This window comes from Coffea arabica, chromosome 6c (assembly GCF_036785885.1).
Source record: "Coffea arabica cultivar ET-39 chromosome 6c, Coffea Arabica ET-39 HiFi, whole genome shotgun sequence".
NCBI classification, from domain to species: Eukaryota; Viridiplantae; Streptophyta; class Magnoliopsida; order Gentianales; family Rubiaceae; genus Coffea; species Coffea arabica.
This window is the reverse complement of record NC_092320.1, coordinates 6210559-6238368: the sequence shown is the minus strand read 5'-3', so window position 1 is coordinate 6238368 and position 27810 is coordinate 6210559. Positions and strand designations below refer to the sequence as shown.

The 27810-nt window shown below is 36.5% G+C and overlaps 2 protein-coding genes and 1 long non-coding RNA gene across 8 annotated transcripts; 1 reads left to right on the top strand and 2 right to left on the bottom strand.

Annotated features, from left to right (window-relative positions):
• The first annotated feature begins 1037 nt into the window (after positions 1-1037).
• Positions 1038-14008, top strand: LOC113692678 (uncharacterized). Of its 4 annotated transcripts, none has more exons than XM_027211154.2 (20): positions 1038-1268; positions 1384-1456; positions 1819-1941; positions 2492-2661; positions 3163-3312; positions 4104-4250; positions 4841-4901; positions 6012-6337; positions 6539-6670; positions 7304-7420; positions 7622-7708; positions 7979-8101; positions 8241-8361; positions 8443-8568; positions 9300-9434; positions 10385-10530; positions 10707-10847; positions 11849-12169; positions 12460-12592; positions 13350-14008. In XM_027211154.2, the coding sequence occupies exons 1-19, from the start codon at positions 1209-1211 to the stop codon at positions 12553-12555; spliced, it is 2655 nt and encodes an 884-aa protein (XP_027066955.2). In that variant the 5' UTR covers positions 1038-1208; the 3' UTR covers positions 12556-12592; positions 13350-14008. The 4 variants fall into 4 exon arrangements, with proteins under 4 accessions (XP_027066955.2, XP_027066957.2, XP_027066956.2 ...); XM_027211156.2 differs by lacking the exon at positions 13350-14008 and adding an exon at positions 12927-13059; XM_027211155.2 differs by lacking the exon at positions 13350-14008 and adding an exon at positions 12719-13059.
• A 684-nt stretch (positions 14009-14692) lies between these two features.
• On the bottom strand, positions 14693-20738 carry LOC113694277 (coatomer subunit beta-1). 3 transcript variants are annotated; one of them, XM_027213177.2, is made up of 6 exons: positions 20533-20738; positions 17789-19852; positions 16592-17101; positions 15946-16031; positions 15366-15608; positions 14693-15063 (listed from the first exon to the last, which is right to left on the bottom strand). In XM_027213177.2, the coding sequence occupies exons 2-5, from the start codon at positions 19832-19834 to the stop codon at positions 15404-15406; spliced, it is 2847 nt and encodes a 948-aa protein (XP_027068978.1). In that variant the 5' UTR covers positions 19835-19852; positions 20533-20738; the 3' UTR covers positions 14693-15063; positions 15366-15403. The 3 variants fall into 3 exon arrangements, with proteins under 3 accessions (XP_027068978.1, XP_027068977.1, XP_071908503.1); XM_027213176.2 differs by having other exon boundaries at positions 17789-19985; positions 20533-20704; XM_072052402.1 differs by having other exon boundaries at positions 14990-15206; positions 20533-20702.
• A 3780-nt stretch (positions 20739-24518) lies between these two features.
• On the bottom strand, positions 24519-26045 carry LOC140008195 (uncharacterized). The gene is made up of 3 exons (XR_011815578.1): positions 25752-26045; positions 25595-25645; positions 24519-24601 (listed from the first exon to the last, which is right to left on the bottom strand). It is a non-coding gene; the product is annotated as an uncharacterized lncRNA (long non-coding RNA).
• Positions 26046-27810: the final 1765 nt, after the last annotated feature.

Here is a 27810-nt window from a genome sequence, read left to right as displayed (position 1 = left end):
TGCTTACTCTTCCACCTCAGGAATTTAGATGTCCTCTTTATGGACAACTCATGATTGACCTTGCTGTCATAGCCTATGGCCACGTTAGTAGATTTCCCATTAATCTTCTGTTCAAGATTGAAACTTTTTCTTGGTGTCTTTGATATTTCTGTCTTTTCATTCAATTTTTCTTGTTAATTCTCCACCATAGTTGCAGGAGGTTGAGAACCAATTGAATAAGTGGTAGAAGAGTATGAGGGATGCAAAATTATGGATTAACGAATGTTTTCAATTTTGCTATTAAAAATATGTAGGTGTGCTATTTTTAGCCAGAAAAAAGAATAAAGACAAGCATTAAGACCAAACTGGCTCATAATTTATATGTGAGGAACTATTCTGACTGATTTTAAATGTTCGGGACAAAAAATATTTTTTTGTGAAAATGTTATGAACCAATTTGACAAATTTCCCAATATTTACTATACATGGATTGGTGCCATCAGTCGCTTCCATGTAAAAATTTAGGAAATTCTATTCCAACCCATCCCAGAATGGGCAATATGGTAAAGAACTAGAAGAAAACAAAAGGAAATAAGTCATCTCTGCTTGAGCCTCCCAAATTTTCTTAGCCACTGTATATACTAAGGTGTGTTTGGATAGTAATTATTTATAAATATTTTTTACTTGTATCATAAATATATCTTTTAATTATATTTTTTGTTTCTCAATTATTTTTTCATATCATATATATATCACATCGTCAAAGTGTTGTAATATTATTATATATATATATATATACTTAAAAAAAAATCTTCTGTCAAAGCCCGCTGTCTGTGTCTCAATTCTCGGTTCTTGACCATGTTGAACAAAATTGTATCAGTCCTCAGGAAAATAGGGTCCACCACTCTTCTCTGAAGCCCAATCGTCAATTTCGATCGTAGATTGGGCCAGTTCGGACAAAAAGTGAAAGGAGAAAACCCATCAGCATTATGGATTGGACTTTAAAGTGCTCCCGACCAACATCAGCTATAGGAACGTTCAAGTATTCAGGATTCAAGAAACCTTCCTGATAGAAAAATAAAAATAAAAAAATCAAGAAACTTTTATCAACAAGACCCGCCTTGTGAAAGTTGTGATGCAGTGATGCTTAAACCCTAGACATAACCCATTAATGGTCATGCAAGATTTGAAGAGGTTTTGGAACTAGAAACAGAAGGGAAAAAAAGAAAATGGTGAAGCAGAAGGCTCAATCCAAAAAACAGCAAAAGCGTGGGGGAATAGACTTCAAGGTAGCTAATTTAATCTTCTATTGCTGGTAAATTCTTGTGCATAATAATTGAGGAAAAGTATTGATGCATGTGAAATTTCGACACGCTCATTTCATTCATCCATTTTTTTTTGTAGAAAATAAAAAGAAAAGTTGGTCGAAAATTGCCGCCGCCCAAAAATGCAACCAATACAGAAATCAAGTCTAAAGGTATAGCACAAAGAACAATACCCCGGTTTTTCAATCCAATGCTTCTCTTTAGCTTTCGAATGTATTTGTTGTTGCTTTCATGGTTTGTAATACAATTTTTTATGCGGTTATGTACTTGGCGTTTGTAGCACAAATGGTCCATTGTTACTGGAACTAAATCGGTTGAGTTCATGTTAAATATATGATTAAAATTTACTCGGTTTTGAGAAACTATTTGTTTTATTGGGTTTTGCTCTTGGTATGTGAATAATAACTTTTTAGTTGGAAAAGCTTCTCCTTTCATATTTTTAGCTAATTTCATGATGTCATTGTGATACGGACCTAATGTTGATGACGTAGCTGTTGGTTTCTTTGATGAGCAGCGATTATTCTTCCGGAGCAGAGTGTAGTGTCAGATAAGGCAGGTTTAGCTGTGAGTAAAAAGGGTTTGACTTTGAAGGAGCTTCTGCAACAAACAAGTCATCACAATGCAAAAGTTCGTAAAGGTGATTTCTTTGTTAATATAACCTGAATCAACAGGGTTGTGAAAAAAAAGGTTGAGGTTGAAACTTTTGGAGTGGAAAATTGGAGGATATTTAGGCAAAAAAGGTTATTGATTCAAGAGAAATGTGAAAAGAGGATAACATGTGTAGAAGGTACAGAAATGAAAATTGTAGTTGTTATTAGGAGATCCATGTGCAATGGGGATAATACTTGCTGTTGAGTTTTTATGGGATCATCCTGTAATTGCAATCTGTTTTAGTCTTATTCGTGTGCTTTAACAGAAATCTCGCATCCTTTTAAGGATGATATGTATTTGGTTCAACTAAGTATATCAAACTTGGTTTTGTCATGCATGCGCCCTGGATTGCATTTTTCAAAGTCTCCGTCCTACCCTGTTCTGGGGCTATGTAGTTGCTAAATATTCACCAAGTGAAACAGTGTGTTAAATACCAGTTATGCACTTATTTGTCTTGTATAATCTCTACATCTTCTTGAGAAGTAACGGTTACAATTAACAAGGAGTTTTTGATCTCCGTTTTTTAACCTCTCCAGATGCATTGATTGGTATTAGGGATATATTTCTTAAATATCCTGCTGAGTTGAAGCTCCACAAGCTTGCTACTATAGAGAAACTGCGTGAACGCATCAGTGATGATGATAAAATTGTCCGAGAAACGCTTTACCAATTATTTAAGTCAGTGATATTGCCCAACTGTAAGCAGGTAAATTTTGTGACGCTGGTTCTTGAAATTGTTTGTCATGCTATTATTAAGGATATTTAGTGAACCTATAGGTAGCTTTCATATTATACTTTCAGGTTCACTATTATATTAAAGTCAGTGTCCTCCCCCCTCTACAGCTTCTTTTCATAGTTGATGTTTTGGGTAAATCAGCTCATCTCTTTTTATTTTTCTTTTTCTTTTTGGTTGCATAGGCCTTGTTAGGCAAGTCAATTATATTGTCCTCTATTGCAGGCTGGGGAATGTTTTCTGAATCTCCCTTGTTAAACTTCAAATTTGTTGCACCAACTCTTTGTTCTCCTATCTGCCATTCTTTCCAAATCTCTGATATGCTTTTGATTTCACACATGTTTAACAATAATGAGATTGGCAAATTTTGTTGCAGTATGTCTAAGTCGTATATTAAAGGCGCATGTATTTCCAAGTGATGGTTGCAGCTTATGAATTTTTAAAAATATATGTCCACGTTCTTTTTCTGTACAGGATAATCAAGGGCCATTCATTTCCTTGATGATGGCTTATATTTTCAATTCAATGACGCACTTGGCTATAGATGTGCGCTTGATGGCTTTCAGATTCTTTGACCTTGTTATCCAGCATCATCCATCTGCATTTTCTCCTTATGCTGAGAAGGTGGGTATGTATGGCTTTAAGTCAGTCACTTTCGGTGATATTGGTGGTTGCTTCTTAGTTATTTTCCTTGTGCTACGTAAAGAAACCTCTGTTTTATAAGTATAGCCATAACAGAAATTCTTTCATTCCTGAAGTAAATTCACTTTTACCACTTGTATATTTCACAAATTATATATAATTCTTATTGTTAGGACCTTGAAAGATAGAGGTTCTAAGAAATCTTACTTGTACTCATTTCTCCCTGTCTGGAATGGCAAGTACGTTCATAATTAAAAGTTGACCATTGGTGGTTGTCTCTTGTTAATTTTTCCTGGTGCTGCTTGAAGAAATCTCCCTCCTATAATATTGTCCATGATCTTTATTCTGTCCTTCCTTGAGTGAATATTGCTTTTATGCCTATGTATTGCTATATTTTTATGCGATGTTTGTTTTTACCACGTTTGAAGTTGGAAGTTTTTCTTCATTATTATGTGCTGACTATTCTTTTAGCTTTTTCCTTGCCCTAAAGTGATGTAAAATACTGTCCAGATTTCTGGAACAGATGAAACATATCTTTGTTCATTCAGCAGTTACATAAATGGATGTTGAAGGATGTAACTTCCTTATCTGATTTAGTTTTCCATCATTGCCTGTGGATTATAAAAATGGTTCTACTTCAATTCCTTTTTTAACAGTTACCCTTTTTTTTTTTACTTTGTTCTGGTACCTTAGCTTTTTATTTTTTTGTTGTTTTTGTGCTTCATCTATGAGGGCTGTTTTTAGCTATTCTTTAACTGTATTTTCATTTGCAGATTCTCCAGAATTATCAGGATATTCTGCAGAGGAGCCAATTTCATTTACAGGATAAGAGCAAGCTAAAAACCATCCTTGGTGGTTTAGTTCACTGCTTGACACTGTTGCCACGTAGTGAGAAAGATGATGAGTCATGTGTGAAAAATGTATCCTTTCTATTATTGCCAGGAGTATTATTTTGTGCTTATTTATAATTTGTCTTCTAGTTCGACTTAGAATATTGTGTTTTCATCAGGTTATCAGATTTACGTTCCTTATGGTTTTCAACCTTTACTTCCATATATTTTAAATGTATTTTGGATTCTGGAAAATTGGCATGTTATAGTCTCCAACAGATGAATGCATAAGAATTTTGTGTCACAAAGAGCGTATCTAAATTGAGATGAGAAAGCTCTTATTCAGAACAACCACCTCACTTATAGGTTTCTATTTGTTTGTAGTGGATTCTTCATATTTTAGAAGAGTAAAGATGAAAATTGTCACTGAAACAACAGATGGTTTATTAAAAAGCTTCTTCAATTTTGATCACTCCCATGTAGACAGTGAAGAAATTTTCATCAATTAGGATTTGCGTTGACGAAGAGTTGCCATCCTCTCTGGCTTTTTGTGCTCTTAGCTATTTTTCATTTTTCTTCTAGGCATTATCCATTGTTCTTTGTACCTACATGTCCTGCAGTAAAATCTTTTGCTTGAAGTAAGTGCTCATCAATTGTTTTTCTACATTTAAATCTTGCAGGAAGTTCATTCCCATGGGATTCTGCATGCATTGGAGCCTGATTTGGTTGAGGATTGTTCTGGTAAGTGGAATGTTATTTTTCTTGATGTTTAGCCTTTATAAAGTGTGTGGGGCCTTTGGCTTGGAGATTGACCTGTTGTTTACCATCAAAATGTTAAGAAACTGTACTAAAAATTTTTACTGGTTGTGGTGTGTCCTTAAGAAGAGCACTAATTATGTGTTATTCGAAACTTATAGGCATGCAATTCTGGAGGTTAAGCTTAAAGTTTTTTGAACGTATGATCTAAAACTTGAAAGGCTCTAATGGCATGTGATGGAACCTGTTGCATATTGGTTATATTGATGCTTGTGATAAACCTGCATAGAAACTATAAGCTCTTTGGGTCATCTCAAGAGTAATGTAGAAATGTTATTTACAGAAAAACAATAGTTGATGCCTAGATTGTTGAAATTCTTGAAAGCAAAGGTTTCTGGAAGTCACTAAATTTTTGAAATGGTTACACAAGCTCATGCTTTCAAAGGACAAATTTTAGATAAAGAACAAGATTTAGGAGAAGGGAAAATGTGTTACTATACTCTTTAGACTGTAATCAACAAAAATGCACACTAGGACTTTGAGTATTCGCTTTTCTAGGTTGATGCCAGTATGCCAACAATACCTTCTTTTTACTTCCACCCTCAGAAAAGTCCTTTTGTTTTATTAATATATTGCCCATGAAAAGATGCCATGTTTTCTGTCATCCTATAAAGTTTTTCAATTCCAAAGAAATCTTGATATTAACTCTTTGTTTTTTTAAGTTGTTTTAAGTTGACCTTGCTCAACTTTGAGGAGAAAAACTAGAGCATAAAGCTTTGATACTTCAGTGGCATTTGCCATTACACTTGTGTAATCCCTGCCTAGCCATGTTTTGTGCACGCCACCAGGCAAGATATTTTATTTTAAATATTGTAAATGTTATCTTACTGTTGATTTAAGTTGTTCTAAAAATAAAAGTTGTTATAAAGGCATGGAGGCAAAGCACAACCAGTACTCTTCTGATCCAATTCATATTTCATACAATTTTAACAAATTCTATTCTCCTTTCCTTTGTCGTTTTCAAATATTCAGATTATATTTCAATGTTATGAGGAGATTGTTTACACAATCCTCTGTTTTATCTATTATTTTTAGGTCGTTCGGGCATTATTGAGAAGTTGAAAGATATTCTCCCAATTCTAGTTAGTTGTTTCGTGGATTTCATGTCATCGAACAATACTATGCAATTATTGGATGTGCAATCCTTTGATTGTGTGCTATTCATTCTTCAAAGCATAGACATTGTGGTCAAATTCTTTGCTTTTGAAATGAACAAAGGCGAAAAAAGTTGGCAGTATGTTCCTTCTCTTTATGAAAGAGGACCTGATGCAGACATATTAGATCACTTTATGTCACCTGCAATATTTAAGAAGTTGTGGGAGTTGTTCCCTCTAAATCTAATTCATCGCAATTCAGATAAGGTGTGATTTCTCTCTGGTGTCTGTCATCCCTTATACATTGTAGTTTGTAGAGTTGATTTCCTGACCTGGATTTATAGTGTTCTTGTTGCTTTTCCTAGTTAGTTTCTCCTAGATGTTAGAGCATGCATAGGTTTTGCGCTTTTAGCTCAAAATTTTTTGCATGGCATAATTACTCTCACATGTTGAGTTTTCTTACTGCAGGATGATGACCGATGTCTTGCACTAAATGCCATAATTAGCGACATATTTTTGCAGCTAAGGGAGTGGAGTTATCCTCCTCCTGCTTTGTTGGAGAAGTTTCTGGGGTTCATTGAAAGTTCTTTAATTGAAAAGGTCCTTTGCTTGGACTTTTCTTATATAATCTGTTTGATGTTTTCCACATGACATTTGCATGTTTTGATTGTGCCATCACGACTGAGATGAAGTCAAGCTGAATACTACAATCAAATTCATCTATTGTTACTTTTTCACTTCTTATCCTTGTGATTATATCGACTTTTTTTTAAAAGCAAAAAAAGCTTTTATCTGAAATATGCCATGAAATAGTTCCACTGGCTGTCTTTGATTTTGTAGGTTAATAAGTGTAATTTCTAAAGTGAAACATAATCGGCTTTGGCAATTAGCCTTATGTATTGTACACTGATTGAATAGCATATCCCCATGCATAATCTTTTTATTGATTTACTTATCAAAAGATTCAATTATGGATTGAATAGGAAGACATTCTTGAAGACCCTGTGTTTCAGAACTCTGCTTATAGCTGTAGCTATCACACTATCTGTGGGATATCATGTTTCTTCACTTCCACCCTTTTATATGCACGCAAGAGTTTTTGGGTTTTATTCATATTTTCGTTGTATTGAATTCTTTAATAAATTAGAGTTGAAATCGTAATGGATGTTGCTGGTCGTGTAATCAATAGTATTTGATTATGCTGTATTTGATGTACGATGTGTTTCCCTGCAGTTATCCAATTGCCCACAATCGAGAGTGTTCCGTGAGAAGCACTTGCTTCCGCTTGTACCGTTCATTCCAAAGATTTTTATGCAAGTTTCAGGTGCATGGCGATCTCGTATTTTACAGGTTTGCAGATTTCTTTTGAAACCTTTAGTTAGTATGACTGAGAAACTGCATATTCACAACTTACCTTCACTTCAGTTCTCTATCTTAATAAACTACTCTCTTTGAGCTTTTGTGAACTGTAGTTATTGTGGACAGCACTGATCTTTAAAAAAGCAGAATGTCCTTAATTGTTGGTTTTAACATCTGGCACTGTTTTTGCAGGCATTCACTGAGGTTTTTAAGAACTGTGGGCCAGAGTCTTCTATGAAATTGGCTTGCCTTTCTGCACTTGGAGATGTGGTTGATCCTGTAAGATTTCAATATTGTGCTTTTTGGAAAATATTTGTCATTCTTGAGTTCACATCATACTAATATAGCTCCTCTTCTCTGTCCTTTTTTGTAATTTTTCATTTCTTCTTCTAACCTTGGAGTCAAGTTGGAGTTTCAGCTTGGGCACCTGATCCAACACCCCCCCCCCCGGGGGGGGGGGGGGCGAGGGGGGCGCTATTGTTGAATTGGCAGATTTTTTTATGGCTCTACATCAAATTCCACTGACATAAATGTTCTGCTGACTGATAGGAAAAGGGCTGGCTATACTTGGTTGCAGGAGATCCTGAATTGCTAGACTATCAGCTCATTTGGATTAGGGAGCTTCCTCAACTGCTATTGGTCTTAGGTGATAAGAACCCCTTATGTTCAAAGGTATATTTTTGTAGTTTATGCTTTCTTTTCTTGCTTTAAGCTGTTCGAGAGCTATTGAAGTCTCATCATCCATTCTTCAATTGTATAATATGTACTGATTTTCAACTTTAACTTTTACCACTAAGATATATTCTTGCAGGCTGTGTTGCGACTTCTGCTACTTATAGGAAAGGCTGCTAAATTGAGCTTTTCGTTCAGTCAGGAGTATGATCAAATGCAATGCAAACTTGCAGTTTTCTATAGCACACACTTAAATGATGGTAAGGATTAAATTTCTTGTTCTGGTTCTCTCTTTCCTCCATTTTAAACATCCATAGATCAACGTCTTTGTTCTATTGCAGGAAGTATATTCTATGGGCCATTCACGAGTCTACCTCAGGATATCCAGGAACTTTCTCTGTGTTGTCTGTATTACTTCTCCTCCCTGAAACCAATGCTGCTTCAGTCATTGGTATTGTGTTGCTTAAGTAAGTAAGATAATGTCTGATACTTGGCGATGGTTTTTGTTTTTGTGTGTGTGTGTGAATCTCTTGATGTCCATCCTTGCTACAAAGGCTTCTAGCTAATATCAACCTCAAATTTACAGTTAAACATGGGGTTGTGCTTTGCTGCAAGGTTTAGACTCCCTATTTAGTATAACATTGTCACAGTTGTAATCTACTGTTCAATCGGGATACTTCCTCTGATTAATATTTTATAGCTTTGGTTCTGAATCTTCAAATAGGGATATATGCTCTTGAGGTTCTTTGAGATATCAGTATCTAGGTTCTCGAAATATTTGGTGAAACTTTTAAGGGAGATAATTGCAGAATACAGAAATCATACAATTTAGGAGTGTACAATAAGTCGCTAAGTTACGGTTTTCTATTGTGAGTACTGTATTTTAAGTACAGAATCCCACCAATCATTGTTATAGACCACACTTATGTTGCTTCTGTAAAGTTTTCATGGATTAATCACCTTGGACAAATATTGAGACCATGTGCAGAATGAGACAGCTAAAGTACTTAGCTTTACTCATTTGCCCAAAAAATAAAACATTAAAAAGAGGAGGAAGAAGTGGAATATCAATTGAGCTAGAGAAACTTTGAACTGAAATATGTTGTTGTTGATGTTTCCACTGGCTGCTATCTGTTGCTATTCTTCTCTTCAAAATGACGTTGTAGTTGTTAGCTCCAACTACACCACATTACTGCAGGTCAAAATATGGAGCCATTTTTACTTTTTCGGATAATAGAGGTTCTCCACTCAGTCTGCAAAGCTGGAAATATCTCGAGTGCAGATTATATTAGTTTCCTCATCACTTTACTTTCACGTTTCAGAGTCTCACCAGGTATCTTTTGAATTTATTGCTTCTTCTTTTACTAGTCTTTGCAAGAGAAACCAGATCCTTCATCTCTATGTTGTAGGATTTCTGTTTCTTTGATCTTTCAATTGTTTGCTGCTTGTCCATATGTCATGGTGCTTTTGCTCTTACAATTTTCTCTCCTGGTTTGATCTTTTGGTTGCAAAAAGTGTTTCCATGATTCCAAAGTAGAAATGCTAGTATTGTTTAGCTCTTTTATTTATTTTGACCAACCCTTACTCGTTATCTTGTTGGCAAATACGAACCCTGCTTGGTGCATTTTCAGAGATATGTAAACCTGGACAAAAAACATTGACAATCCTGACACTTTGCCTTTGTGGCCATGTTCTTAATGTTTTCTGGCCATACTAAATTAATGTTTGCTGTCAATTGGAATATTCAACATAACCTACTGTTTCAACCACTGTGACCCATTTTAGGCGATAATATCAAGATAACCGTCCGGATTGACATTTCAAAAGTGCCTTCTATAGATTCACATCAAATAGTCACTTTTCAGGATCAGGATGATTAACTCTTTGGTGCTATCACATTAGCTGATTTTGACCATGATCCTTCTGTATGTTTGTTTCACTCTTGTACTCATTGTTTCTGTGTATGTGACTCCCCTCTCACTTTTTTTTAAAGGTTGGAAAAAGAATTCTACTTTCTTTAGTAATGTTTCTTGGGATGGGAGAGTAGGCCCTTTTTGTTTCCACTATCTTCTTGAAGTCTCTCTCTTTCTCTCTCTCTCTCTGTTTTTTCCCTTTTTTCCTGAAGTAGGGTTTCGTAAAATTCTTTAGTGTGCCTCTGCTTTTTTTTTTTTGTGTGTTTTACATAGGTTCTTTTTAGGATGTTATTGTCAATAGTTCAAGGTCAATGCTGACTAATCTCTTGTTTGTCTTACTTGATAACTGAAACTTGTGTTCCTTTTACAGAAAACTGTTCTTCTCTGGGATATGAAGGAATCTCAAATCATGCTACCTTTAGAACAATTACCAGAGTTATTTGCTCTTGTCTATCTCAAATTGGGGATGACCATCTTGTTCTCCAAACTTTGGAAAAAAAAATTCTTGATGAGATGGTAATCAGGCTAAATTTTATATGATGAATTTGATTCTCTGTATGTCTCATCTTTTAACTTGCATTTGTTTAATTACTTTGGTTTAAGCTCAGCTGTTCTTATTGTTCTCTGGCATTTTTTGTGAAACTTAGTTGATCTATACAACTGTCATTGATTTTTTTGCTCCCTTTTTTCAGTCACTGAAACTGCCATTAGACAACATCTGTGCATTTCTCAGGGTGCTCGTCACCTTGGACACCAAACCCACAAGGCTCTCTGAATGGAGTGTTATCAAATTAAGCAATGTCCTCTGTAAATACTTGATAAATGTTGCATCTGTAAGTGATATTCTGTTTTTGATTCTTGTTCTTGATTGTTTTATAAGAAAACTTTTCAGTTCTTCCCTGTTTATGAGTACCTGAAGATGTTTAATTCGTCCTTTGTAAAACATTCTTGTTTGTTAATTCTTGTGCTTGTCAAACCTTCAAAACAGACATAGTCTATCTTAGTGAATTTCAGACTTCTTTGGAGTGCTTCCCTGGATAATCTGCTGGAAGACGTTGGTTAAATACTTACTGAAGAGAGACAACTTCCTTAGTTATGCTGAATAAGTTAATTAGAATAATCTCTTATTATGCATGAAATAGAATACACACAGAATTCCAACTTATTTTATTTGTCACACAAGTTATAGTGTAATGATACATGAAATGCAATACATACATAAGCTGTAATTTAACAAACATCATCCATATTAAACATGATTAATCAGCGCAAACAGGGATAATTCTTGGTTCTACATGACGTTGGCTACATACGATACGATCAGTGTCATGTGTTCTTTCCATGGTTGTTCTTAGTTCAACTCTCAAACTAAACTCAAAACTCGACTAGGGTTTTTGGTGAATGCACACATGCATATATCATAATGGGTGGTATGTAAAATTGGGCCTGGATCTTTGTCTCATTTTCCAGCATGTTGAAGCATCACCTCGTCCAAAAGCTTAAGGTATTAGAAAGCAGATGATATTGTATATGTCAATTAAGCTGAGTCTTACACACACAGAACAGTAAACACTCAGTTAAACTCTTCACTGAATCAGTTGCAACAAGATCACTACTGTATGTAGTAGTTAAATCTTATCCCTAGCCATAGCATCTAAGACTTCTAAGCTACATTAAGGCCAAATTCAAACATGTTGGGCTATGTTATGTTCAGAAACTATAACAATCTTTTTTTTTTCTTTTTGGATTCTCTCATGTTTGAATTTTCTTAATATGCACCCTTCAGTTATGGTCTGAGTTCTCTGATATCTTCTGTTTTGGTTTACTTATGCAGAGTAAGCAACATGATGGTGAATCCAAAGTCTACTTGAGCACAAACAAGAGCCACTACTACCTCCTACCTTGTTTTTTCCTGTTTGATAGGAGTACCAAACTGTTAGATCTTTTTTTGACTTCAATGAGATCACTGATAACAGACAATACCTCATTATTATTGTCCCCTCATCATAGTACCTCCAAAATCAGCCAATCAAGTAGGTCGAATGTTATTGTTACTGTGTTACTACTAATGCATGGAGATGTTAAGATGCACCAAATTCTTTTGCCACACAAGTCACAGATTGAGAGCATGTTGGAGATGGTGCTCAAAGTTCAGGTGTCACCTTGATTCTAATAATTTGTGTGTCCGTTTCTGTTCCCCTTTCAAGCAACTTTGCTTTCCTTGCTAAATTTTGGGTGCGAAAAAAAGAATCGGCCCCAAGAAACGTTTTAGTTTTCTGTTCTCTGTATGCTTTGCTTACCCAGTACAAGTTTACTTTTAGTGTTTGCTAAAATTTACTTTATGAAGGGTATACTAGTTCAAGAATGTACAAAGCCAACAAGATTTACTGATACTTTATAATCTTGTAGTATCTGGGAAATAAGTTATTTTAATTGTGGTTGCAGTCAGAGGAAACTAACACGACTATAGAAGAAAGGCATAAGATGCAAAGCACGTGTGATCGACTGAAAGCTGCCATTGGTAGATCGTTGAGTGGCTGATGATAGGATACCTCTTAACCTAGAAGAGGACAACAATGTGAGTCTTCCTTTTGTAGACTTGGCAAAATCATGAAGTTGGGATCTTAAAATGTAACACACGTGCTTCAGTTGCTGTGGTTGAGTTTAAGCATATTTGTTTTCAAATATGATTTTTTCTTTTCAGCATTAGGTAATTATATAGAGATGAGTTCCAGAGTTTGTACGTCACTTCATGCTGCATTCTGTATGGAGTTCGCCACACTTAGTTTTGTTCAGCCAAACCTTTTAGTTTGGCTCTGCTGTGTATTTTAGCACCTGTCGCAATGGGTAGGGATGAGGGATACCAAGGCTTGAATTCAAGCTGATTACTTGTTATTGGACCTCATTTTCAGACATTCTTTTGGCAAAAACGGGTGAACTGGATGCATGAACCGGGGGTATCCTGTTCAGGACTTCCATGTAGACATGAAATTAGAGGCTTTTTTGTTGTTTGGGTATTTGAATTTCAAGATCCTCTTATTTCAATTCCTTGCTATTGAAACTTCTCGGACTCTCCTATTCATAGGGTCATGAAGTGTATGTGAAGTTATAAGTCGTTTTCCTACAATTTATGGAATAACTTTGAGTAAACTGTTCCAAAAGAACAAACCAAATTTGATATCTCAAGCTTCAGAATATTATAAGAATTGAATTGCTGTTATTTCCTAAAAGCATACAACTGGTTGATTCTTTTGCTGCTATTCTGGATGATAAAAGGGGCCAGGGGAGGGGGATGATTGTTGCTGAAATTTGTGTTTTCTGTGATGGGTGTGCAGTTGCATTCAGGATGGATGGGGAAGGCTTTATGATGCCAGCAGTTTAGATTACTGCTTGCAAAGTGATAGGAGTTGCAATGTGGCAATGGCTGAATTCTTATATCTGCTTGGATGGGGGAACTCAGGAAGGAAAAATTTTGGATGAGCAGAAACTTCTTTCTAGTGGATGAACCTGTCATAATGGCCCCATAGGTCATGCTCTTTATCTCTCTCATGCTGTTGACAAGCATTATCACTGAGCTGTTTTATTCGACTCCAAGAGTCAAGGTGGTGGAACTTCTGGTTGGGATCAAGGGCAGGATGTGAGAAATATGGCAAAGGATGTACTGCATAAGGTCTTTCTTTCTTGTTAATTGCATAACTGGAATGGAAAGCCAGAAGACTGGAGCTTTATCTCCTGCATTACAATAAATCTGACATCTAAAGAGTATATTAGAGTCTGATGCACCTTACAAAAGCTACATTTTATTAATGTCATCAAAGAAGTACTTGATACGCCGCTGTACTGTACCGCAAGTAGTTGTTATAAATTGTTAGCATAACATGATCTGGTTTGGCAGGTCATAATTCATGGACTTAAGAGACAGGGAACACCGTCTGTAAGTTAATGTGGATAACTGAATGGTTGTAATGCGAGGCATAATTTTGTTCTGTGACCACTGCATATTTATCTTCTGCGGTTGATCTTACGTTGTCCGCCATTTTCAATTCTTTTGTATGGGAAGGGAAGGGAAGGCAATGAGATCAGCAAATGGAATGTTGTATGTGATGGGGGTTATTTTTTCATTTTTGAAGCTTTTCCTGTCTGCATAAAGAGAACCAAAACAGTAACACTCTCCTCGTGCTTTTCCTACTAATTAGAAGGGACATCGTACGGCTAAAAGTGTTGTAAACAAAGCCATAGGTCCCCAGCCGACAATAAGCAGCATTCATGTCAGATTTTAACAGGGAAAGCGTATTTCATTTTTGGTCACGTAGACGCTGTTAATTTAGTATGTGCACAGAAACATCTAAGGAGTTTAATTGCTTTATAAAGGATAGATCAGTAAAATGCTCTTCTGGCGTGCCGTGTTGCTCGATCTACATTTGCCATGAATACTACAGGATACTGTGGGCTTATAATTATAGAAAAACTTGATTGTACCTTGTTGTTGATCATTGATTGACGTTCATCAGCGTGCTGTGGTAATTTTAACACAAGCTGAAAACCAAAACAGAAGGCGCAAGACTAAAGTCTGACAATTAGACCTTTGATTGCAGGCCTAATTCGACCACACAAACAGGCCACTTTTTTAAGCAATAAGAACCATTTTACTTCTTGTTTCTGACAAAGTTTTGCTTCATATGGAAATAGAGATGTATCGTACCATGGTATTCATAACAAAAGTAACAAATTCATTCCGCCCAAAAGACAAAAAATACAATTTAAGTAAAAAAAGAAGGGGAAAAAGATAAGAATTCCTGAATCCAATCCGATCTCAAAGCATAAAAAGAAAATTGACAATGAATTCTCTAAATGAGTCAAGGTAGCAAAGTCCGCCATTCTTTCTTCTCTCCAATATATTCTCTACAAAAATAGATGCAATCTAATACAGTGTCGAGCATTTGAAGGACTCAATGCAAGAACACTGACACTGATATTCTGCGTTAACTCTTTGCAGCAGCCAGGAAATGTGTTGAAAGAGCCCCAATGATTTCATCCAAACTTGTGAACCTGAAGATTGTACAGCCACAAATTAAAAGATAATCCCATGACTTTTTCATTATGGTTTCAAGGCACTCCTTGCCAACATGAAATGACACAGAACAGTTCTACTCTTTCCCCTTCATATTCTCCAAGGAACACACTACAAAAAACTGAAAAAAAGAAGATGCACTAACATTCATAAAGAAATACTAAAAGGGGGACTGGAAGGGGAGAGGGAAAAGAGGGAAAGAAGGGAATTTTTTTTTTTTTTTTTGTGCTGGAGGAGGAGGAGGGGGGGGGGGGGGGGTTGGCCACAGATAGTTACATACCACTATTACGGCACTAAGACTAACAGTGCATCCAGAATTCAGCTACCTCCCTTCTGCTTAAGAGTGATTTTGTCCCCCAGGCTGAGAGCAATTCCTTGAGTCTTGCTTCTTATTCTAATATAACCACTCAACTTACCATCTGCCTGTTTCTCAATGCTGACATTCACCAAAGCGTCCTCTCCAAACACACTCTTTGCATAAAGGTTAGCGGCAAGGAATCCACACTCACCTTCCAAAGCTGACCTGAAAGAAGCATCCAAAATTCATAATAAGGCAGTGACATCATAGGATTGATGTAGATCAACCAATTCCAAAAGCTGTTTTACAAATTACAACAAAATTGAACTATGTCATCACACAGTAAGATACAAGCAAGACGAAGGCTCTGGTGATTTATTCTGTGCATGATGATTAGACAAGCAAAGTACATCATCTTCATGAAGAATGACAAAAGAACCAACTACAAAATGCAGGGACAGTGGGCACATCACAGGGATTGACCATTGTCCTCACACATGCCAAATCTCAACCCACAATAGCTTTATCAAAAAAATCATGTATTGGAGTGACTGAAACTCACTGTGCAGTCAGGCATTTCATGTTGGTTGACTTAATAATATGGTCAAGGAATTCCTTCTCATCTTCAATAACAGTATTTACAGCAACCTGCCACAGACAACACTTTGTCAGAGATAATCGTGTAAACACTTGAGAAAAAATACACAGGGTTTACCGGTAAACTTCTGTTGAGAGTCATCCAGTTTGTGGCATGTATTCAACAAATAGAGAATAGAGAGTGTGTTGTTGGGATATTTATGAATATTCTTCTTTGTGATTTGAAATTGTCAAAGTGGTTGACCAATTGCTAGTTGAAAATGTAAAAGTGGTTGACAAATTGCTAGTAGAATTCCTAACTTTGTTACTCATCCTTGCTCTAGGTTGAAAAGCAAAATGATTTTGGAGAAAACCACCACCTTGCAATACCCAAAACAACAAAATGCCTTAGCATGTATAAATTACAATACTCCAGTTCCATATAGCAGACAACTCAAGCAATCTTCAATTATTGTCACTTCGTCACCCTTTCTAACATTCTTAACTAATTCACCTTGAGACATTTTTAGGTAATGCAACAGCACGAAAAACTAGGGATATAACAAATATAATTCAACAACAAAGCTAGGAATAAGTGTAAAAAAAAAAAATCCTTGTGAATATGAAGATACCTTGTTCTCCCATTCAAATTCTGCCCACATAGTTCTGAAAGCAGCATCACTGCACACTGCAGGAGAGATGTAGTCCATGATGTCAATGTGTATGTCATTGAGGACAACAACAGTTCGTTCAAGCACATTTGAAGTCTCATAGACTATGTTCCCAAATATGACACCCGTCTCAGTGGAGGACACCTTAATATTTGCTTTGATCTGCTTGCTTGATTCAGGAGCCAGAGTGTAGTTCTGTGGCCGCTCAACTAGTTTAAGATCTCCCATTGTTGCCAACTCCAAACACAAATTCTGCAGAGTCTCCTTAGTTCTATTAATGACTGTAACATCCAGGACGATATCATAGTGGTGAACTGTCACATATGCTTCAGCATACACAGGATCACTAAAACCCGTAAGCTGAAGAATACGGTTAAGCCTGTTTGCATCATCTCCATCCTTAATGAATTCCCCTGTGGCACGTTTTAGATCATCTTGGACCTCATCTTCCAACTCCAGCTGGCTCATGCCCTGAAATATGGCTAACAGTGTCAAAATACACTTCAATCCCTACTAAGGGAGCTCTAATGTACCTTCAAAACTTATGTTGGAAAAGAGAAACCAATGAGGGAGCAAACACCAAGTAATCTTCCAAAATGCATTCCCTGAAAGTAATTAAAACTACCCACCAAAACGATGAAAGTTGCCCTTCAGAACCCAAGAAAGCTACACATAAACAGGTGACTTCTTACTTAAGAAAGATCCCTCAAATTGTTAAAAAAAGATGCACCATAGTTCCAGCAAGTATTAAGTTCAATTCCCATGATGATGTTTAAGGAATTGAAAATATAACTTCTGCACAATAACAATACATTACCCTGAAATTTAGACAGGATAGATCCAAAATCAAAATGTTGCTTAGTTTGACCAATCAACTAAACCAGCAATCCCATCCATAACATCATCACACTCTAATCCCAAGGGCAGTCTTAAGCCACAAATATTTGACATTAGGGCAAACTTGGCTTAACAAAGAAAAGGGTGAAAATAGGCAATACTTTCTCATCAAGAATCTACTAAAGGTATAACAAGATCACCTAACCCTGTATACAACTATAAAGTGATCAAAATTGAGACAAAATCTGATGAAGATAGCAAAGCAATTGAACTAATTGCATTCTTCAAAAGCACAATTAGAATCAAATGCAAAATGCTTACCCTTCTACTCTTCAAGTGGTAGAAGTCAATCAGATCATCTGGCTGTGAATGGGAAATCTGAGCTTTTGCTTTAATTTCCTCTGTTTCGCGTAGCTGTTTATCAGAAAGCATCTTAACAAAACTCTCACGGCAAGACTTCAACCATATCTTCCTGACCTCATCCCCCGTGTTACACAGCAGTCTTATGCAAAGAACTATCCTATCATAAGAATCATTATCAATTGGATGAGGAAGAACCGAAGACTGCCCTAGCTGTAGCATTGAAACCATGATCAACAGTACATTTGTAGATGCTTTATTGACTTCAACCCTGGAAGGCTGAACCTCTTCCAGTCTCAGCACGAGCTTTGTCAGTGTGCAGGCAATCACAGCCCCAAGGAAAAAATCACCGGTGAGGAGGAGAGATCTCAGATTTCCAGTAGTTAATGATCCTTGGACAACAGTTGGAGGGGAGAAAGCAGTTTCAGAAGCAGCACTTTGAGTGGCATACGTCCCATCAGCAAGGATAGCTGGTCGTCTGGATGAAACGGTGATGGAAGTTACCTGCTGAGATTTCTTTGCTGGATCAGCAGCATCCCCTTCTTCAGAAATAGAGTAAAAGGGTAAGTCCCCAAGACACTGCTTAATGGTTGCAATGCCGCTCTCGACTTCGGAAAGGGACAAGCAGTATTCTCCAATAATCCAAAGAGCACAAGAACAAACCCGTGCAGCTCGAATCTGGTAGAACGTGTCAAGCAGCCTGGTGACTATGGAAACCCTTAATTTTGGGTTTGTTTCAATAATTTCTCGCACGAAAACAACCACGTCCATTGCAGAAGCAACGTTGCTGTCACCCAAGAAATCCATCAATAGGTGGACCACAGTGCTTGCAACTTCTGGGAATTTTATAGCACAGGAATGAATGGCTTGAATGAGCATTTGACGGTACTCCCCATTCTTCTCCAGCTCCCCACTTTGAGTTTTCACAACTTCTTTCTTAAGAGTGAGAACAACCTCATTGACATTTCGTGGCGTGATCAAATCAAGAACTATATCAAGTGTTTTCCTCCGAATGTCAAGGTTCGGGCTTGAAAGTGCCCTAAGAACATCCATTATCAAATCAAACATAATGTCCCTGTGAGATGATTTGAGTTCATTCAGACGATCAAGCACAATAAGTTTGACGTTGTTGTCACTCTGAGACAGAAGAAGCTGGCAGTAGGTATTGGCAGCAGCCCTGATAGCCGTAGGAGCAGAAGACAAAGAAACAAGAGTTCCAGCACATTCATAAATAACAGCAGCAGAAGGGGCATTTAGCAGAGAGATAATAATCTTAATGTACTTCCCTTTCTCTGCCTTGTTCGTTCTACAGACTTTCCTGACCAACTCCAGGACTACCATCTGAAGCAACTCTCCCCAGTCTGGTACCCTGTCAACATGAGTCAAAAGGTAATTAATTGCACGATCCTGGGCACAATTGAACAGCATCAGAAATGCATTCCTCTTGGCCGATTGGTCCTGTTCGGATGTGAGAACCTTTTCAATCATCTCAGGAGCATCTGCCAAGAGCTGCTCTCCTTGCGGGAGCTTGTAAATTGACATCACAGCAAGAATAGCATTCCTTCTGATAAATGGATGTCGGTGCTCCAAATTTGACAGAACAGAAGGGATCAAAGGCTCAATGATTTCCACCTCATTCAGGCGGCATAGGAATCTCAGTGTGACCCCCCGAATGTACTCATTGGGATGCTGAAGATTGTTCCTCAGGTTCTGACAGATCAAGATCATCTCAGGTAGAAGTCGCCCCTTAGCATCGGTCTTGTCAATGATCTCCAGATAGAGAAGCAGCAATTTCTGAATAGTGTGATCTTCTGAGGGCAACACATACCGGATAATAGTAATGAATAGCTGGGGAAGGGTCTCCCCATTCAATAAAAGCATTACAGCCTTTTTCATGGCATCAACCTTTGCTGGAACATCATTCCCTTCAAGGGCTTCCTTAATCTCATTCGCGAGGGCCGGTGTACCCTTATCAAAGTGTACCAACAAAGAACATGATTTCTCCATTGCTAGCTCAAATTATACCTGAAAACAAGCCAGAATTCAAGATATCCTTCAAGGTTACAGATTCATGATATGCAGACAATCAAGGCGAGTCCAGAATGAAAGAATCGGGACCAATTTGACCAGTGCGTTGTGTTAAGCTGGTCAATGTGACCTAATCATAAGACAAAAGAACGATTACAAACTGAACTCGTTAGTATGGTTTCTTTTTTAATTCCTTGGTCAGTATTTAGCATGATTTGTGCTAGCAATAATAAACATATCAAGTAGATCAATGTGATTGGAATAAGAAGCCTGAAGACATTTATGTATACATCTAATAACAAGTAACTAATGAACTCGAAACGAATAAATTGCTATGATGTGGAGCTAGATCGAGAAAAATAACAAAATACTAGTCGATGAACAGAAGCAACAGATTCAAAACTAAACTTCTATATCAATAACGATTCATATACACCTAAAGAAGCAACAATAATCTAAAATTTCCACTCAAGACTTCAATTGAAAGTCCAAAAGGCTTGGCATAATATATAGCATGGGTCAAAAATTCAGTAACCCTAGGGGTCAATTCCAGATAGATAACAACCCCCAGTCCAGCCACAACCAGAGACCTCAAAAAACATATGGGCGAATTGCATTGTGGGGAACACAGATCTTGTGGATCGAAACGAATTAGAAGGGAAGTGTGATGCACTTACCGGATTGAATATGCGGCGTCCACTGCTGAAAATCGGATGAAACCTATCTTCGAATTAAATCGATGAAAGTACAAATGTTTTGGTGGAAGAGGGGAAGGCCTTCGGAATTAGGCGCTGTGGTCAGATCTACGATCCGCAGGCGCTGAGTGAGAGTTTTATTGTAGTCCTCCCTACTGCTCTTTAATCTCAAGACGGTTATACTAGTACATGCGGTACAATTTACCTCCCCCAAGTTTTTATTATTATTATTCTTCTTTCTTATTATTATTATTGTAGTAAGTCGTAAACCACCGGGTTTAAGTGAACTAGGAGGCATAAACCGTGCTACGCACGGTGGGAAAAATAGATGGAGATGCCCAGTCCAGTAAAGTGATTTGTACTTGATCCAAAATGGATCCATTAATGGTACAGATAAACCAAAATTAGAGCAAAATTTAATATAACGAAGGCACCCCTAAGCCAGTGGAGGTTAACTATTAAAGATGGCTGCATCCTTGATCAATAAAAGCCAAAGACTCCTAAGTATGTAACCATGTAAAAAATAGCAAGTGCTATTCTCAACAAAAAATTAGAATATTAGAGAATTTTGTCCAAATTGCCATTCACGTTTGCTATCTCAAGGCTAGGTTGCATTATGGTTTAGTTATAAGATCCATCAATTTTCCAATGATGCAGCTACCTAAACTTATAAACATCATCCAGAGTTAGATTTTCATGCTCTCAAAACAGTGAAAACATTTATATTAATATAAATTTTGGACTATTAGTGTAGAAAGTAGACCCTATCCCAAATCTTCGTGATTCATATGAGAACTAAAATATACCAAGAGCAGGAAAAATATGAGAACTCAAACATATACCGAAAGCAAGGAAATCACGAAGGGACGGATACAAATTTCATCTAACAATAAAAAATCAGTAATCACCATGCTGTGGTGCACTTTCTTAGTATCCGTCTAAAGATAAATTCTGAAGCTAAAATAGCAGGAGTAAAATTTTCTATGCCTTTCCTCTTAAAGATAATAATAGCAAAAGAAATTCTAAGATGGGGAATAAATCAACGAGTCCTTGTTTCACGGAGTCTTCTACATTGCATACTTGGGAACTTCCTGTGAACAAAGAATGCACAAATACCGATCAGCTTTGGAATGAGTACCAATTTTGTCGACTATTTACACACGAGGATTATGCTCTCATACCCTCCAAAATGACAAAGATAAAGTGCCATTGGTATAGATACAAGGCAAAAAAATGGAATTACAATGTACAATAGCATGACAACCAATAACGGCTTTTGCAGGGGCTAGCTACTGTCTTTGTGATCATTTGTGAAGGAATGAGACAGGGCAAATCTCTTCACCATCAATGCCATATACTTTCCCAGGTGCTCCACCAGTGTGAGCTTTGTTTCACTGGATTCCCTTGTGTGGTCTCCTAAGAAAACTCCCTTGTGCGTTGTTCCTTGTCTGAGTTTGGGGATCAATAATGCAAGCTGTCATGATTTTTAAAAACTGAAATGCCATGCGGCATGGCATTTTAAGACACACTGCGGCCAATTCTTTGAACCAAATCAGCTCCACAATTAACATCCATTTACATCTATTTTTATATCTGCTTGACTTCCATTCGCAAATCAATACGTTGCAGTTGAATTAATAGATCAATACAAAGATTGTGATGAAGCATTTCAGCTTGTGTTTCAAGTAATCCATCACATGCGTCTCAATGGAGAGCTCAGACTGGAGTGCTGGACCTTTCAGAGTTTGCCTTGTAGCCACCTCTGTATCATGTCCAATGCTGCTTTTGGCTGATCCATAGGAACCAAGTGGCCAGCATTGTGTACTCTGAGAAAAATCAATGGTCCATACTTTTTTTTGTAATCCAGCCTCCAAACCGTCTACTGTAAATGGAACAGTAGGAGCTGCTAAGTAATTATCCTGTCCTGACCATTTCATAGCCTCAACCCATCTAAGAGGTAGAGTAAACAACCTCGAATTAAAGAGAGACAAAAGCAAAAGTATATAGCTAGTCAACAGGTAGAAGTTTGTCATTTGGAAAAAAACTTCTTTAGCATTTGCGCACCACTTCTTTTGCCTTCATAAAGCAATGACTAAATCCAACAAGTTCGTTCTAATGAAACCTACTCCCAAGCCTGAATCCCAGCAAAAAAAAAGCCCAAACATTAATATTCAATAAATCATCCAAATAGACTTCACTTATACTTGTGCATAAACCTTAAAATAGAGCTGGGCATTTTAAGAATTCAGGAGGATATACCTCAGATCTGTATTCTGCATCTTGTTGTAATTATTCCAGTAGGGCAATGTTAGAGCAGCATCCCTTACAGCTTCTCTCATCTGAATATATGGAAAGGGAAAAAATATCAATTATATATTTTTTAATAACTAATGGACGACTGACAATTGAGGATAAAATGGCACATTAGCCAGATGGACAGTTTAAAAGAAGGAAACGAATTTAAGACATGCAGACAAAAAGAACCAGTCAAGAATATATGGAGCAAGTACTCTTTTTCTCCTTGGATTTTTTCTAGATGGAGAACAATTCTTACTCTGTTACATCTCGACATAAATTGAGTGCCTTCTCTCTCATATTCCAATTTTCATCTTGTCATCACCCTTTGCTTGCATCTACTCTGGCAAAGGCAATGCAAGATCAGGGAAATTAGGTTGTTGTTGTTGAGAAAGATGGGCAACTATAAATTTGGCAACCACATCAAGAACTTAATCTTGAAAACACCAAGAACAAGTGCTTATAAACAAACACAATGGAAAACAAAACAAAACAAAACAAAATACAAAAGAAAGAACACAATATAAGCAAATAACAGAAATTTCGTTTCAACAAGGGGTCTGAAAGACTTTTTAGTAACTACTTTAAGTTTAAATAAAACTATAATTGTTTATATCTATATAAACTCATCCAAAATGGATTTGCTATTTCCACTTAAAACTACAAAGTGATTGTGTTACACTATCCGGTATTCTAAAAAATTTCTAGCCTAAAAAAATATCCTCTCTTTCTCTTTTCACCCAAAATGCTAATGGTAATTTTCTGCCAAAATCAACAACCAAAATGCAAACCGATTTTTTCATTGATATCAGATCAACTGCTAATGTAAACAGGTGCATAACATCTGTTCAAGATATATCTAATGCTCGACTTGTCCTAAACCAAGTCAACAAAGTAAAGAAACCTCCAAGTCAACAAAGAAAAGGAACCTGTCAAAGATGCTTGCATCTGCAATAGTGTTGACAACCATGTCTAGATGACCAATTAATCCATTTAAAAACAGAAAAAGGAAAAGTATATCAGGAAACCAATGACAGTTCTCTATCTATCTATCTATCTATCTATCTATCTATCTATCTATATATATATATATATTTGGGATAAGCTCAACAATTGAATAAATAAGACAACCTCCTCACACCATCCAAACCTAGTAGTTGCCAAAAATGCTATCAGAACTACTGGTGTAATGTGTGTCTATGTATATTTGTGCAAATGTGAGGGAAAACATGCAATAATGAAAGAAGGGTATATTAATCAAAGAGAGGGTGGAGTATGGTTACGATTCTTTGATTGCAGTATAAAAGGTTACCATGAGCCCCAACTATTCTAGCCTCAATCAAATAATAGAGGTTTGATAAGTGGGATGATTGACAAGCATCATGTAGCTAAAAATCACCCCCTTCAACTCCTAAGAAGCCAAAAAGTGGATCATGGGATTAATACATTCCTGGCACTATAAGCTTTGTATTTGCTGGGGTAGAATTTACTGAGAATCCCCAAACTAAAGCTGATGGTTTTCCACTACTAAAGTCATCTCCCAATAATATTCCCTACATTTCCCTTTTGCTTTTAGTTTCCAACAATACAATTTCCCTTGCACTGCAAATAGGAGTAGAAAGCCCATAATGCATTAGCAAAGGCAAAAAATGAAAAAAAAAAAAGAGCAAATTCCTAATGCAGCAGGACCAGTGACATACCTCTTCACATCCTGAATCCATCATTACTCTAATGGATCGAGTAACAAGATCTTTAGCTGCAATATGAAAGTATCTTTAGTTTTGCAAGCAAGTACAAGGTGCTGTTTCAAGTAATATTGAAGTAGTAGAATGAAAACACTGATTCACATGTGCAAGCAATCACATCACTAAGCAACTTTTAGCATATAATAGCAATGTGCTACACTATTTCTATCGTTGACTAAAAATGGTCAGGAGTAGAGAGTTGAGATACACTTGTGACAGCTAAATGGAAGGCAAGATGCGACTAAATCAAGTTCAGTTCATCCCAAATTTAGGGACCTGCAAAAGGGGTTTGGCAGGAAAGGAATGGTAAGCAGAGCAAGTACATTCTAAAACTTCGGTCTCTAAAAAAAAAAAAAGAGGTAAGGCAATTAGGTGCGTTGGCCTAACTACAAAGGTCAAAGGGTAATTAATACATATTCTTTAGACATAGAAAACCAAAAAGCAGTACATAATCCCACACTTCTCTCAAGAAGCAGATCCCTAACTGTAGTGGTTGGTATAAACGGCAAAATAACAACTCTAGCCCAAAAAATACAGAAGAAAAGAGCAAGAAAGTACAGCAGAGTTTTAATTTTTTGAGGCACGCACCATAATTGTTTTCAGAACACAAGCTACACACCAAAGGATGGGTCCCAAAACAGAATAAATCTAGCCTAAGCAGTACATACACGCAACACTCCAGAGAACAAAACATTAGATGAGAAGAAGGGGGACAAAACGCATCAGATAAGAACAAAAGCCAAACCTTCCAAATGCACAACTGCGCATGGACAAACCCAAGCCCATACATATCCCCAGAGAACATGGACAGAGCGATATTTTTTTTTTTTTTTTGTTTTCGAGGCTGATACCACAGAGTTCTTCAAGAACACAGGCCAATAGCAGACCTTTGTAGACCAGATATTGGAACCACAAAACCACAAGGAAAGGACACGGTTCACAAACACAGTGCAAGTAGAAGGAAAGAAAGCTAAACGCACAACTCAGCAAGAGCAAGATCGTACCTCTCCCGAGAGCAAAACAGAAGGTCTTCAGAAGGAAAAAAAGATCCTAGGCTGGCCAAGCAAAACAAAGGACGAAAATATCAACTTTAGGCTAAAACTTATAGAGAAAACTTACAATGAAGATTGCACCTCAGCGGACAGGAAGAAGAAAACTTACAACGAAGGAAGAGGAGGAGAACCAAACGGATGACAGAGGATTTGGACTGCTGAGCATCGGATATCTCAACAGGCTCTTGTACCAGGGTTCAGAGCAGCCGGACAAGCAACAGAGCAACATAAAGCAAGGAGGCTCACCGCTACCGAAGATCTTGGTTGTATAATTTTGGTGAGGAAAGTGGCGGAGTGGAGAAGCGGTGGAGAGGCATTCGTTGTTCTGTATATCTAACCCTAAAGTAAATGGATAACATTGTCCAGAAGAAGGAGAGAGAGAACGCATTGGGAAGAAGGGACGCGGCAGACGATGCAGCAGGAGGCACATGGGATACTGCCAGAGGAGAAAATGAGAACTCGTAAGAAACTGCTGGCACGTTATCGCGCGATGCGCGTGCAGCATAATGTTCTCAACCCACATGCCGGACATGTGAGAGGACGACGAAACTTTTTGGCTGAATTCACTTGGGACGTTATCTACTTATGCTGATAAAGAATGACGCTAAACAAGTAATTAAGAAACCAAGTTTGGAAGGTTGGGTTGGATAAGAGTTTATTTGGATGATTTATTTGAGATATTTACTGTAACACTTTTTATGATGTGATGTATGTGAGATAAAAAGGTGATTGAGAAGATAAAAAGGTGATTGGGATTTGTGAGAATAAATTTTGCAAACCAAATTATCTTTGTCCAAACAAACTTTGTAATTAGGAAATTTTAGATTTAAAAAATAACTTAATTTGTTAGCTACTTTTTTCTTCTTTTTTCCCCCTTTTTTAACGTTAATAGTATTATGACTTATGATGTATAAGTATACAATGTTTTAAAATGAATCTAAACATAACTAGTTTAAATTAAATTTATTTTGGTTGTGCATCGGTGTATGCTGGATTTGTAGAATTAGTGAGTAGAGTCTTAGGATGCGTTTGATAAAATTCAAAACTCAAAATTTGAATGCATTGAGTTATTGAATTGTTAAATATAAAATTTAATATATTTGAATGCATATCACATTCAGTAATAAGTGAATAGTTTATTCCTTAATTTTGGGAGCAAGTTTTATAAAAAAAAAAATCAGTACTATTTAATTAATTCAAATATTCAACTTTTGGTTATCAAATGGTCTGAATATATTAAAATTTCAATCTATTAAGTTTAAGTGCTGAATTGAATTATCAAATAGAACCTTAATTAGGTTAGAGTTATTTAATATCTTGTGTATTGGTAATTGGATTTCCACTACATAATCGGTAATGCGGTAATATCTGAAATTCGAAATGTCAATAATAAGTTAAAATATTTAAAATTTTCTCTAAAAAAATTATTGCTCTAAAATAATATTCCATATTTTTTCTAACAAATAAAAAAAAAACGAGCACATCGGTTATCAATTCATCGTCACATTAAGTAAACAAAGAACAACAAGTGAACATTTGGATGATTTGGATAGGAGTTTATTTGGATGGTTTATTTGAGATAATTACCGTAGTACTATTTGTGATGTGATACATGTGAAATAAAAAAGTGATTGGTAAAGTAAAAAGATGATTGGAAGTTATGGAGTAAATTATTTTATTTCAAATCTTGTTAATCTAAACACACCCAATTGTATCTTGCCATTTGTACTGTCCAAACTCCAACCATTCAGTAATGCAGTGAGCCATAGTAGTTAGTACTCAATAATCAAATACTCATAGTCAATAGTTAAAACTAATCAATAAGTTTGTCAGTAGTGCTATATAGTCATCGGTTAGTAGTTAAGTAATTATTAGTTGCTATTTACTACTAATTAGTATTTAGTAATATGTATGGATATAAATAATATATATATACACACACACATACATATTGTAAAAATTTAAAAAATTCAACTGGTAATTGGTAATTCAATAATGCGTTTTTAATATTTGGTTTCAAACAGTTTTACCAAACACTAGAATTGGATATATTTTGATTTTACCGAATTTCGTTTTACCAAAATTCGAAATCCAATCTAGATTGGATCGACCAAATTTTCAGTTTTTTTTTTCTGATATTCGAACACTCCTATTAATATTAAGATAAA

Excerpts from the sequence above, each read along its gene's own strand:
- LOC113692678 (XM_027211154.2), top strand. The coding sequence starts at position 1,209 with ATGGTGAAGCAGAAGGCTCAATCCAAAAAACAGCAAAAGCGTGGGGGA. Across the intron at positions 6,671-7,303 it reads AAAGTTCTTTAATTGAAAAG|TTATCCAATTGCCCACAATC; the intron begins GTCCTTTGCTTG and ends GTTTCCCTGCAG. Across the intron at positions 10,531-10,706 it reads AAAAAATTCTTGATGAGATG|TCACTGAAACTGCCATTAGA; the intron begins GTAATCAGGCTA and ends CCCTTTTTTCAG.
- LOC113694277 (XM_027213177.2), bottom strand. The coding sequence starts at position 19,834 with ATGGAGAAATCATGTTCTTTGTTGGTACACTTTGATAAGGGTACACCG. Across the intron at positions 17,102-17,788 it reads ACCACTTGAAGAGTAGAAGG|GGCATGAGCCAGCTGGAGTT; the intron begins GTAAGCATTTTG and ends GCCATATTTCAG. Across the intron at positions 16,032-16,591 it reads AATTTGAATGGGAGAACAAG|GTTGCTGTAAATACTGTTAT; the intron begins GTATCTTCATAT and ends TGTCTGTGGCAG.